Here is a 12,653-nt window from a genome sequence, read left to right as displayed (position 1 = left end):
AACATTGGGGTGAAGGGCTGTAGAGTGCATTTTTAAAAATTTTTTTAGCATTTATTTATTACTGAGAGACAGAGCACGAGCATGGGAGGGGCAGAGGGAGGAGGAGACACAGAATCTGAAGCAGGCTCCAGGCTCCGAGCTGTCAGCACAGAGCCGGACACGGGGCTCGAACCCACAAGCCACGAGATCAGGACCTGAGCTGAAGTCAGACGCTTAACTGACTGAGCCACCCAGGTGCCCCGGGCTGTAGGGTGCGTTTTATACTCGGATTTGTGTTCTCACCTCTCAACTACAGTAAATCATGAAAAACAGGAATTCTTTTTTTCCCTTAAAAGAAAAAAAATGTCCATGGTGGCCAAAAGTTAAATTCAAACAGGATGCAAGGTATTTCTAAGCAACCATTTACTTCATCCCTCTGGCGTGACAACACCCCACGAACTTGGGTGGGGTGAGTTGGCTTCCCTTGTGCCAGTGTCTAGAAAAGCCCACCCAGCCTTCCGTCCGGGCCCGGACCCTCCACACGGCCCCTGTTTGTTGTCCTGCCGTTCCAGGCGTGCAACGAGTTTACCACCCACGTGATGAACCTGCTGCGGGAGCAGAGCCGGACCAGGCCCATCTCCCCCAAGGAGATCGAGCGTATGGTCAGCATCATCCACCGCAAATTCAGCTCCATCCAGATGCAGCTTAAGCAGAGCACATGCGAGGCCGTCATGATCCTGCGCTCCCGGTTTCTGGACGCGCGGTGAGTCGCCAACGGGGCCGCCTGTCCGCTGGCAGGGGCGGGGTGGGGCGGGCGGGGCAGGGGGTGGGTAGGGCATGCCGGATCTGGGGTTGGGACCCACAGCGGGCCCTGTCCACAGGCTCCATTTTCATCGGGTGAAAGGCCACGCCGAACGGCAGCCTGCGGAAGTCTCTTGGGTCGGGTGCGGGAGGCTGCAAGACCGGATTAGCGTTGGTTTCAGACAGCTCCGGGAGCACGTGTGACGGGGACGGATGCTTGCTGTCACCACCGCAGCTCCCTCTGAGTGCACGGCGGGGATGACCAAGCTGGGTGAGGGCAAAAGCTGCGCATTTGTTTTCATAGCACTGGGTACCGCCGTGTCGTAGCTCTGGGCCCCTAGCGGTCTTCCTGAACGCTGCAGTGACGCGCATCCCCCAGCAGGACAGTGCGGTTTGAGAGCGAGATCTCTTCCACCGTATATACGGGCAGGGCGCGCACTCAGTTCAGCTCAGCAAATATTTGGAAGCGGATTGCCACGTGCGGCGCTCCGGGCTAAGTTTTAGGAGGACGGAGATGACTGGGGCCATGGTCCATGGGCCCAGAGGAGCAGGGGCTGGTCTGATAAGGCACCAGATTTTCAATCAAGGCTTGATGTGTTCCGTCTGGCAGTGCTACTCCTGACCTCACGTGTGAGTTCACAGAATTCCGGTGAAGAAACCCTGGATGGAAAGGTCCTTTTAAAAAAAAAAAAAAAGATAAAAAACAGAACAGAGAGCAAGCAATCATTTCTTGGTCCTTTACTCTCTTGACCAGTGGGTTTATGCATCTCTCTCTGATTTCCTTTAACTTCTGTTTCGCGGCCTGCAAGCTGGTGATAATCCTATCTTTCATTTACTCCGGAGGAGTATTTTGATCATCGTTCCAGCGGCCACGTTTTCAGAGTGTGGGCGCCCCTGGCGACTCACGCTCCCCCTTAGATTAGCCAACCTCTACACATGCAGCTTTCATCGTTCATTACTTCGATCCCTAAAAATCATCCCCATCTATGATTTTAGTTATTAAAGCTCTAGGTATGTCGGGGGAGTATGCCATTTCATCGTTTATAGTTTTGTCCCTTCTCAGTGAGACAGAAAGACTCACTGCTCCTGGTAGAATTTTTCGCTGCCACCGTCGTGCCTTAGCTCTCTCACCTGTATCTCTCTCTCTGTTCACAGTTGTGGTCTTTGCAATCCACAGACCTCTCTAAAACTCCTGGCATCTCCTAAACTCCCTTTCTTTCGGTGTGTTTTGGGTCGCACGGAGCATGAAATGAGACTGCCAGCCAGCAAAATGTATCCCTGGGCCCCCAGAATGCCAGAGGGTTAAGTCAGGACAGAGTGAAAATACAGACAGCTTTTCCCAGCTGGGGAAGACTCTGGAGGGGGGAGGCGGCGTAGCCCTGAAGCGGGGCCCCTGTGCGTCGATCTCCCTGCCAGCCCATGGCCGCTGCCAGCCCGGCTTCTTTAAAGCAGACTGTTGCACACCGTACGGAGTGCAGGTGACTGGTGACCTCTGTCTGGGTCGGTCCCCTGCCCGTGCTATAGCCACCGCCACTCTGCGTGGCTTGTTTCCATCCCCATGGAAACTCCCCTGGTTAAAATTCTGGAGTTGGTATGTGTGTTGGCAGTTCCTGAAAAAGAGAAAAGTTGGGCCCAGACTGGATTTTTTTTTTGCAGAGAGAACCCGGGGAGAAGGGAGGCGCAGAATCATTGTCTTGTTGGATTTCTTCTCGCAGGAATTGGGCTGGGTGCAGTTGGAGGTCAGACCCCAAACGAGGCGAGCTTTGTACACAGTTGCTGTCCTTTCCACCAGCTTTTGCCTACATGGTTCCAGTTGGCATCTGAAGGACGGTCACTTAACAGAGGGTCTCTTTCCTGCTTTGGTTGCAACCTTTGAATCCTTGCCTCTGAGCCAAGCTTCAAAACGAAAACAACTCAGCTATTGTCATTGTTACTAGCATTGATTTTGAGGATATATTTGGTATCAGTGAAAGAATATAACTCCAAATGCCAGCCCATGGCTGAGCAAAATGGCTTTCGCACTCAAAAATAAGTGTGGACCTCTTGATTGGGGTAGTTCATTTCCTTGCTTGCTTCCTGTGCTGTAACTGGGGAGCTAACTTGACAAACCTTGGTGAGAAAGACGGACAGACAGACTCGGTGCTGATATTCATGTGCGTGTGATGGCCAGGGCTTCATCCCTGAAAGATTCGATGGAAGACAGACAAAATACAAGGGGACTTTGACTTAGTAATAGGATTAGTCTTTGTAATGTAACAGGTATGTAGAATCGAAGGGTCCTGCTTTGCTATGTAACACTCCTTGTCTTAGTTTCTCATGACCACCTAACGGATTACTCAAATCTAGCAGCCTCAAACAACACAACATTATTACAACACAGCTTCTGTTGTTTAGGTGTCTGGGGACAATTTAACTTAGTCTCACAAAGCTGTAATCTGGGTGTCAGCTGAGGCCGTGACCTCATCAGAGGCACAGTTCCTCTTCCAGGCTTATTCCCGCCGTGGGCAGCATTCAGTGCCTTGTGGTTGTGGGACCGAGGTCCCAGCTCCCACGAACCACTCTCTCCATGGCCAGCTCCCATCTTGGCTGCTTGCTTTCTTCCCGGAAACCAGCAAGAGAATCTCACTATTTTAAGGCTTTAACATCATCTCCCTGAACAGAGAATGATACCTTTTTATTGTCACGGCCACACTCGGGGGAGGGCGTGGATGCCAGGCTGGACTCTTACGCCTTTCTAGAACTCTATCATCCATACCCTTCAGCTGAGCACTTGGTCCAGCTGTGTCCATTCACATCCTGTCCTTTTTCTCTTCCTTCCGTTGACTTAACAGTGCCAGAAAAACTCATTCATTCATTCACTCATTCACTCTACATTTATTCTCTCCTGGTATGTACCAAACATTGTGCTATAAAACTTGGTAAAGTTATTGTCAGCATCATAAACACAGTTTTCTCAGTTGAAAGAGAGAGAACTTAGGAACACTCTTAATGGCTTTCAAGCAATAATTTTAACTTCTGTTTGGTAACATTTTGCTGGAGACGACACTAAGACGATAATCAGATATCAGAAGAACACCTCTGCATTTCACCCCGAGAGAGGGATGCCGTAAAAACTAATTAGTAAAGCGGAAGACGACAGGAGGGAAGGACATCCAGTAAGGTCTGGGCAGACTGGCCCGTGTTTAGATTTGTGTATCTCATTGAGTTTTAGTCTCTGCCAGAAGCTGTAGCAGCCACTGGAATAACTGGGGTGGGGGGGGGGGAGAAAAACATATATAAATGTGGGTCCCACCTTCAAGGAGCTCATAACCTTGTGGGACAAACCGACACTCATCTACCATTGCACTTAAAACCGCATGTTACACGTGCTTACCTCCTGGCTGCACCGGAAGGGGAGGCGGAATGCAGGACGGGGCATCTCAGAGCTGGCATGGTGTTTGCCAAATAGCCTCCACCCCCCGTTGAGCAGAATGAAACAATGTGATCCAACTTTGACAAGCAATACTTACTGGAACGCTTCCCGTGTGTGAGGGCACTAGGGTTTCAAGGATGAGTGACACATGGCTCCTGCCCTTGAGGACTTTGCTGTCTAGCTGGGGAGACGTATGTGAGCTTGTGGCAAATGCTGTAGGAGAGGAGTACACAGGGTGGTGTGACGAGGTCAGGAGCATGGAAGTCACGAGTGTCTTTGGGGAATGGAGAAGCAATGATGTGGCTGGACGAAACTACGCAGAGCATGTTTAGGGATGGGGGAAATGAGGCACCAGGGATAGGCTAGGTCCGCTGCAAAACCCTAAACTATACCCGTGAAGATTTCAAAATTTGTCCTGGTGAGCAGCAGAAACCTTCAGAGCCGTTTGAGGACGGAGTATAGTCATCGACAGCATAAGTTCCCAAACTGCACGGCGTGGATTCCAAGTCTGGCTACCTTTGTAACCCTGTCCTCCCTAGGACTCCTGTCTGTAAAGTGGGGATAACCCTATACCCAGGAATAAACAAGGGAATAAGAAAACAAAAACCTTAGTATAGCGTCCAGAATATCGTATTCACACAATGATTCAGCTAGAATATACTAAGGATCACTGCGTTATAGATTCCTTATTATTATTATTTTATTATCATTATTGTGATTGTGATTGCTGTGATTAGCGACATGATCAGACAGTGGCCTATCGAAACCCATTTCAGAACTAGAGTGACAGTAGGCTGGAACGGAAGAGCTGGGTTTGAAGGACTAGACCTGGCAGAACGTGCTTTCGGTCCCGTCATCGGACGAAGGTAAGACAGCAGGAGAGGCCGAGTCACTCCCAGGTTCTGGCAGCTGTGAGGTACTCAGGTATTTGAATGAGCAGATGAATAAATTTAGACACACCAAAGCGTGGCTATGGGGATGTGGGTAATGGAGAAAACGGAGCTGATTTGGGTGCGGTGCGATGCTGGTTTTGGAGACGCGGAGTGTCTAGGCTGTGCGATGGGAGATGGGCAGTGATCCTCCAAGAGGCGATAGGGCGGGAGGCAAGACAGTTGGTACTTAGCAGCGTATGTGTGCTGCACCTGCACTTCTCACTCTTGAGTCACTGTGATTCAAAAGTTTCCATTCCTAAAGGGCCACATGTATCCAATGCTATTTCATCAACCCCCACATTTCTTACGTTAACAGCCTAGATCCCCACCTCCCAAGACCCAGAGTCTCAAACGTTAACCTACCAAGCCGATCACACTTCAGGCCAAAGCCAGGGGGGTCGCTCAAATAAGCGTATCATCAGAAGTATGTTCTTTTCACTAGCTTTCTTGAAATTCTGCAAAGTCCTGATCTTGGGATCGCCAAGGCCCTCAGCGGAGACCGTCACGGAGAGAGGTGATAAGCGAGCCCATCAGAGTAGATGAGACCGCCTAGGGAAGGTTGCACATCGCAATGAGAAGAGAGTCGGGAACAGCTGTCTGTACCAGCCCCACACCCACCAGCTCATTCCAGAGAGGCTTCCTTTGAGCTCAGTTGGAAGACTCCCAAAAAATACAGTGTGATGCTAATGCAGACAGCTGAATGAATGAACCAAGGTTCTCCCAATTAGGGGAGCCTTCAGGGTCCAGTTCCCCAGGCCTAAGACAACTGTTTTCTTTAGGCAGGGAAGAAGCCAGAGGTTACCGAAAGCCTGGCCCGGAGCCCTTGTTAGCCACTTGGCTACTTTCCTCAAATTCCCAGCAGGCGAGGACTTTTAACAAATGCCTGTTTTTCGAGTTGGGCTTTTTTAATCCGTTCTGCCCAATTTCTGATGCTGGGTGACCCAGAAACTCAGCGTGATTTGGGAAAGTGACTCGGGCTTGGCATAGTCTGGACAGATGTGGTTAATACCTATGGACAGATGGTGTTCATCCGGTAAAATCAGGCACTTTATTGTGTTAATTAATCCAAGTGGGACCCTGAAAATACAATATTAGCTGAATTTCCTGTCTAGCAAGGCGATCGGTGCTTTCTGTTGGGCTAAATCGGGAACTCCTGTATCCTGGCATAACCAAGGATGTTCTGGAAATCTCTTCCATAAGGAAGAGCTTTTGATAAAAGCAAGAAAGGCAGAGTGCTAACAGAGCTCATTTAACGATGGGGTCCCCACCGCCTCGAGGAGGGCCAGCCAGCCTCTGCTGTGAGCCGGGCGTCCCCAGACAGCTCCCCAGCTGCCCACAGGCCAGAGCTGTGAGGAGGCAGTAAAGCGATTCTCACTTTAAAGTAGTTCAATTAGCACTTTTTTCTTAAAGACAGAAAAACACTTTGGTTCTGAAAGTGGTTCTCTTCCTTTCAGCAACCTGTGTATTAAGAGGATTTCTGCGGGCTTTTGTTTTACCATTTAGCAGCTGGTCTTGGTGTGATTTCTCTCCTTCTGAGGGAGGTCAAGCAGTCCAGGGGGGTGATTCTAGTTTCTTCCACACCCTCTTCCCCAGATGCCTTTACAGAACATTGTATGCATTTACCTGGGAATGGAAGAAAGGGGAAATGCTCGCTTATTTTTAACTTACGGCTATAGAGTCTCTGTGTAATCGGCAGGAGGCGATTTGTGTATAAGAAAGAGGGCTGGGTTGTATAGTCAGGCAGACCCGAATTGAGGTCTTGGCTCTATAACCTACCGGCTGAGTGAACTCTGGTAAATGGGAAGACCCGTACCTATCTCGCTAGACGTGTAGAGTGAGTAATTTGAGTTGATGAGTGGGAAGATCCAGTGCCTGGAGCCTGGTAGGAAGAAACACCATCACCGGGCATTCACCATGTACCAGGCACCGTGCAGAGCCCTTTCCACGTGTGGCCTCATTTTCCTGTTCTGGTCACCCTGCGAGGCCAGTGTGACTCCTTTCGCTCTCAGCTGAAGAAGCTGAGGCTTGGAGAGGCATCCCAGCCCCCCAGTGGGCATTCAGTTGGTCCAGGATTCAATGTCAAGGTGGTTGAGTTGTACAACTCAACTCCATGGTCCTCACCCCTCTGTACAAATATTGGCGACTGATTCTCTGCCCCCCGTGAGGCACCACGAAGCATTTAACAGATGCTTTCCGCGGCAGTTTTGGCACCCAGCCCCTTTGTGCAGATTTCCCCTAATTCCACGTTTCGCTCCAAAATTTGCCTTTTCCCAGAAGGAGATCCTCGTCTCTCCCTTTTTATGTGCACTCGGCGTGAACTTTTTTGTCCTTCTTTCCTTTCTGTTCATGAAGGAGGAAGAGACGGAATTTCAACAAGCAAGCGACGGAAATCCTGAATGAATATTTCTATTCCCATCTCAGCAACCCTTACCCCAGTGAGGAAGCCAAAGAGGAGTTAGCCAAGAAGTGTGGCATCACAGTGTCCCAGGTAAGGGGCCCTCAAAAGGCTCAGCTTCTAGCCTGGCTGTGGTGGAGCCCACGTGGCAGGGTCTTGGAGGTGTGGCTTTACCAAGCTTTCATGCCTTGCTCGCTTTAGCATCCATCTGCTAAAGCCCTAAAAATGGCAAGGTGAGCACCTGATATGTTGAAATAGGAGAGCTTCCAGGTAAGTCCCTGGGCAAACTAGAGAGGGTCCAGCAGAACTGGAGGAGTAGAGTACAGTATAAAAACAGGGTTGGGGTTCTTCCCGTTGAATGCTCGGTTGCTTTAAAAATGGGCCAAGGTTCTTACGTGTCCTGGGAAAGCCATCTGCATTTGTCGCATGGTTTGCTCAAACACAGGCCATTCCTTAGCTCATCTTTTGCCCAACCCAAGAAAGAGCCAGTGAATGGAACTTTGAGATGTCCTCTCTTGACGTGCTCGTCTCTGTAACTGATGGGAGGCAGGACTTTTAACATGTCTCTGTGATGGCATCAGAATGGTTGCACAAAATGTCACTGAGTGCCCCCTTCCCCCAAAGAGCAATAACCATAATAGTTGCCAGTCGGCATGGAAAGATACATGATAAAAATAGTTTTATGGACCTGGTGTCTTCAACAGTAATATGGAAATAGAAAAGTAGGCAATATTTCTGTGTATGTATATTTAGTCGGCTCAAAGGATCCATCCAAAACTTCTTATTTAATCTGAATGCCATCTCAAAGATGTCCACTGGTCTCTAGTTAAGAACAGTAGTGAGAATTCTGAAATCTAACAGAGAAAGTCCCTCTGAATTCTGTCACAGGCAAGAGAACCAAATGTACTGGCATTTCCATAAAAGGGGTGGGGGGAAGAAGGCTAGGAGACTTCACCTGGCATCTTCCAAGTAAAGGAGATGCTGTTTTGTATAAACTGAGCATTTGTACTTCCTTGAATTAAATCCTGGCTTCTGTTACTCCCTGTGGGGTACTGATCCCATCATCCTCTGTTTACCTAAGCAGAATTAATTCTAGTCAGAATCGAGAACTCCACGCAGAGTACATACAACAAGGAGATTACCAAGGCCTCCCCCACATGCTGTGGGCATTTTGGCAGCAGTCTTGCAAACCCCGATTCCTTTTCATCTCAGACCTTCCTTAGATGCTTTGATTCCGGTGGAGGTTTTTCCAGTCTTAACCCTGGGAAAGCAGAACACCAGAGATCAAGCTCAGGTGACCTGGTTTTGTCCAGGTCTCGAACCATTCTTGTCCAACTTCAGATCCCTTGTCCACAAGAGAAGAGAATTAATGTTTTTGATATTTGCTGCACATTTAAAGGATGGTTTCAGGTAGGAGCCATGTCCCTGACAGTCAGCGAATTTGATACATGGAATGTTCTACTTCTGAAGCAGAATTAAATCACTATATGGTCTGACTTGTAATTCTGGGATTCAGAATTCTAAATCCCTGTTGAAGAGAGAATGAACTCTTCAGGGTTAGTTAGTCTGTATTAAATCTAGATCCGAGATGGAGTCCTGGCCCGTTCCAGCAACCTTCACTGACTTCATTATGGAAACGCAAGGCGCAAATAATTTGCCCGTTAAAATGAGTATTTATATATGGTATCGCCTTTCCCTTTCCTTCACCCACCTTAAGGCCACGCCATTCTTCCTTCCCCATCACATTACTTCCTCTCAACAACTAAGCTATCCCACTGTTGCCGAACAAGTCCCAGTGGGAGACAGTATGATACAATATCACAGCAAGAGCATTTGGCCAGGAGCATGTTTTTGTCAAGAATCAACTGTGAGATTTTAGGGAACTCCCTCTTTTGGGGTCTCAGTAGCCCTGCCTGCCAATCATGGTTCATTGGACCACACAATTTATTAAATTTCCCTTTAGTTCCCAAATCTAGGGGATGCAGATTTGGGGCGTGTGTGTGTGTGTGTGTGTGTGTGCTGTAGCTATTTTGAGGCTGTATCTATCTTGCGTTTTGTTTTGTTTGTTGTTTTGTTTTTTGTTGCCGCTGTCATTTATTTTGGTTAATAATTACCCCTCCATCTTGAAATTATCCTACCTTGGTTTTCTTGCCACTGTCCTCTCTGGAGTTGCCTTCTTCCTCTTGGGCCACTTTTGCTTGGTCTTCTTAGAAGACCTGCTGTCTCTCTCGACCCTAGAAGTACCATTTTTTCTTTAGCCCTCGTCTCTTCATGCCTATACCATGGTTCTTGACTTTTTTTTTTTAGCCACAGATTCTTTCAAAATCTACTTATTGTTGATTCCTCCCATGATCCACAACAAAAAGTGTGCTGATATACCCAAATTTATCTATAGACCATCCTCCCCTTTGATCCCTAAACAGCCCTTCCTGTATTACCAGAGCTGCTTGGCGTGTGGTCTCAAAAAAGACACTTTGGAAGCTTGTTCAAAATGTAAATCCTTAGATCTCACCCCAGTCCTGAGTTAGAATCATGGCACGGGGCGGGTTGGGGTCTGTTTTCACGAGCACTCCATGCACACTTTGACTCAGAAAAGTATTGTTCTACACACTTTGTCTGAGTGATCTCTACTGTGCCTCCGGCTGAAAGTATACCTTTATTTGAACATCCAGATGAGACTTCTGGAACACCAAACTCCTATAGCTTACTTCCCAGTGGACCCTGCCATGGCTCTTCCCAGGCTCTTCAAACTTAACAAGTTCAAGAGGCAATCAAACTCTCCCCAGAGAAACGATTATTTTTTGTGTATTACCTGTCTCAGACTGTGTCTGTCATCTGTGTGTCCCCAGGGCCTCGCACATAGTAGATCCCCCATGACTATGAACAGCAAGCTAATTAATGAAAGCACTGGTTATATCCGTGGCTCGGGGCATCTGATATCACCTCGTGGGCCATGTTGGAAATATGTGAACTGACTAAGCGTCTTGTCTGCCGATCTGTCTGCTCTTCTCACTGATAAGGGAATCACTCCACCGCCACGTCCCTTCTCCACCCTCATCCTTCTCTTCCTTCTTTTCTCTCATGTAGCTGATTTAACCACATAGACCTCAGACATTTCTTTTCTTCCTCAGAAGCCCTCCCAAACTACCTTCAACTTTCCGCCTTTCTTCCAGATCATCCAGTTATCTTAGAAAAATCTTCCTCTTTTTCCTGTCATCTGAAGAGTGAAAGTTACATCAAGGAAAGCATGAATTTGGGAATGAAATCAGATATCCTGTGGTCCTAAAATGGCCCCGGAGTGCCCTTCCTCTCTTAATGTAACTCTGTAGGCACCAGCATTTACAATAAATAAAACAATTTCTCATGGAATTTCTTTCTCTCCTTTCCTTTACTAATACTGCAATGGTATGGTTTGATTTTGGTGACAAAGGCTTGGTATTTCTGCCATGGTATAAGCCACCCAGGCCTGTGAGGGCTAACCTTATAAGATTTCTAAGTTTTGCTAATGCATTTAATTTTTTTTTTCAGTTTATTTATTTTGAGAGACAGAGCAGAGGAGGGGCAGAGAGAGAGAGAATCCCAGGCAGGCTCCGTGCTCTCAGTGTGGAGCCCGATGTGGGGCTCAAACTCACGAACTGTGAGATCATGACCTGAGCCGAAACTAAGAGATGCTTAACCGACTGAGCCACCCAGGCGCCCCTAAGTGTTGCTAATGGATTTAAAAGATAAATGTAGTTTTTTGTTTTTTTTTTTTTAATTTTTTTTTTTTAACGTTTATTCATTTTTGAGACAGAGAGAGACAGAGCATGAACAGGGGAGGAGCAGAGAGAGAGGGAGACACAGAATCTGAAACAGGCTCCAGGCTCTGAGCTGTCAGCACAGAGCCTGACGCGGGGCTTGAACTCACGGACCGTGAGATCATGACCTGAGCCGAAGTCGGACGCTTAACCGACCGAGCCACCCAGGCGCCCCAAGATAAATGTAGTTTTGCGAGAATTATTTTTATCTGCCAGTGTTGGGGATACGTGTGTTATCAACTTTCTCTTCCCTCACCAAATTCATGATTCGTTTTGGAACTTTCTTTACAAAAAGACAACATTTTAGTTTGGAGTCATATCTGGAATACAGGGTATAAAACATCCCTCACTTGAATTTCACTGCATCTGTACTTGTCTGGCCAAGGTCGTGGTACAAAGGGAACGGGGATGTAGAATGGAGTGAGGACAGCTGCTGTGAGCCACATGAAGGAAATAAATTAACAAGTGAAAGTAAAGTAGGCTTATTTTGTGTATTGGCTTTAGCATTTAAAGCCTGGAATTCAAAGGAATAATGTGGTCCGCTTCAGTTTTTCCTTGTGTTGTTAACACCAAGCTTTGCACAAAATACTTAGTGAAATCCATCAGATTGAATTATATTGATCCTAAGGTCTATAGTACATGCCGCTAAGAATCTAGTCAATATTAGCATTATTTAACTTCTATAAATTTGAAATTATTCCATCAGTGAGAGCACCTATATGTTGATATAAATTTGTATGGGTATTTTTTTTTCATTTCTTTTTTTTTAAGTTTATTAATCTATTTTGAGAGGGGGAGGGGGCAGCGAGAGAGGGAGAGAGAGGATCCCAAGCAGGCTCCACGCTGTCAGCACGTAGCCCAATGCAGAGTTCGACTCACAAACTGTGAGATTGTGACCTCAGCTGAAACCCAAAGTTGGGAGCTTAACTGACTGAGCCACCCAGGTGCCCCATATATGGATATTTAAAATTCGTGACCCTTGATTGCTCAGTGTTAGCATTGATCAGTAACAGGCATTTTGCCTGAATTGCTGTGCTTATTTTGGTGTCATGTTCTTAAGAGGTAAGCGACTTTATGGGGCACCCGGGTGGCTCAGTCGGTTGAGCGTCCGACTTCGGCCCAGGTCATGATCTCACAGTTTGTGGGTTCGAGCCCCGCGTCAGGCTCTGTGCTGACCGCTTGCTCGGAGCCTAGAGCCTGCTTCAGATTCTGTGTCTTCTTCTCTCTCCCCCGCCCCCGCTCATGCTTTGTCTCACTCTGTTTCTCAAAAATAAATAAAATGTAAAAAAAAAAAAATTAAAAGAAAAAGAGGCATGCGACTTTAAAATGCCTGCCCT

The 12,653-nt window shown here is 47.5% G+C and overlaps 1 protein-coding gene across 6 annotated transcripts in view; it reads left to right on the top strand.

Annotated features, from left to right (window-relative positions):
* The window catches only part of PBX1 (PBX homeobox 1), a 290,531-nt gene that overhangs the window by 243,951 nt on the left and 33,927 nt on the right, over positions 1–12,653 (top strand). For all 6 annotated transcript variants that reach the window (XM_042926040.1, XM_042926043.1, XM_042926039.1 and 3 more), the window contains exons 5-6: positions 552–742; positions 7,477–7,612. In XM_042926040.1, coding sequence (XP_042781974.1) covers positions 552–742; positions 7,477–7,612 — 327 coding nt within the window. The remainder of the gene's footprint in view (positions 1–551; positions 743–7,476; positions 7,613–12,653) is intronic.

Source organism: Panthera leo, chromosome F3 (assembly GCF_018350215.1).
Source record: "Panthera leo isolate Ple1 chromosome F3, P.leo_Ple1_pat1.1, whole genome shotgun sequence".
NCBI classification, from domain to species: Eukaryota; Metazoa; Chordata; class Mammalia; order Carnivora; family Felidae; genus Panthera; species Panthera leo.
Note: the sequence above shows the minus strand (reverse complement) of the source record. Positions and strands in the feature narration are given on the sequence as shown.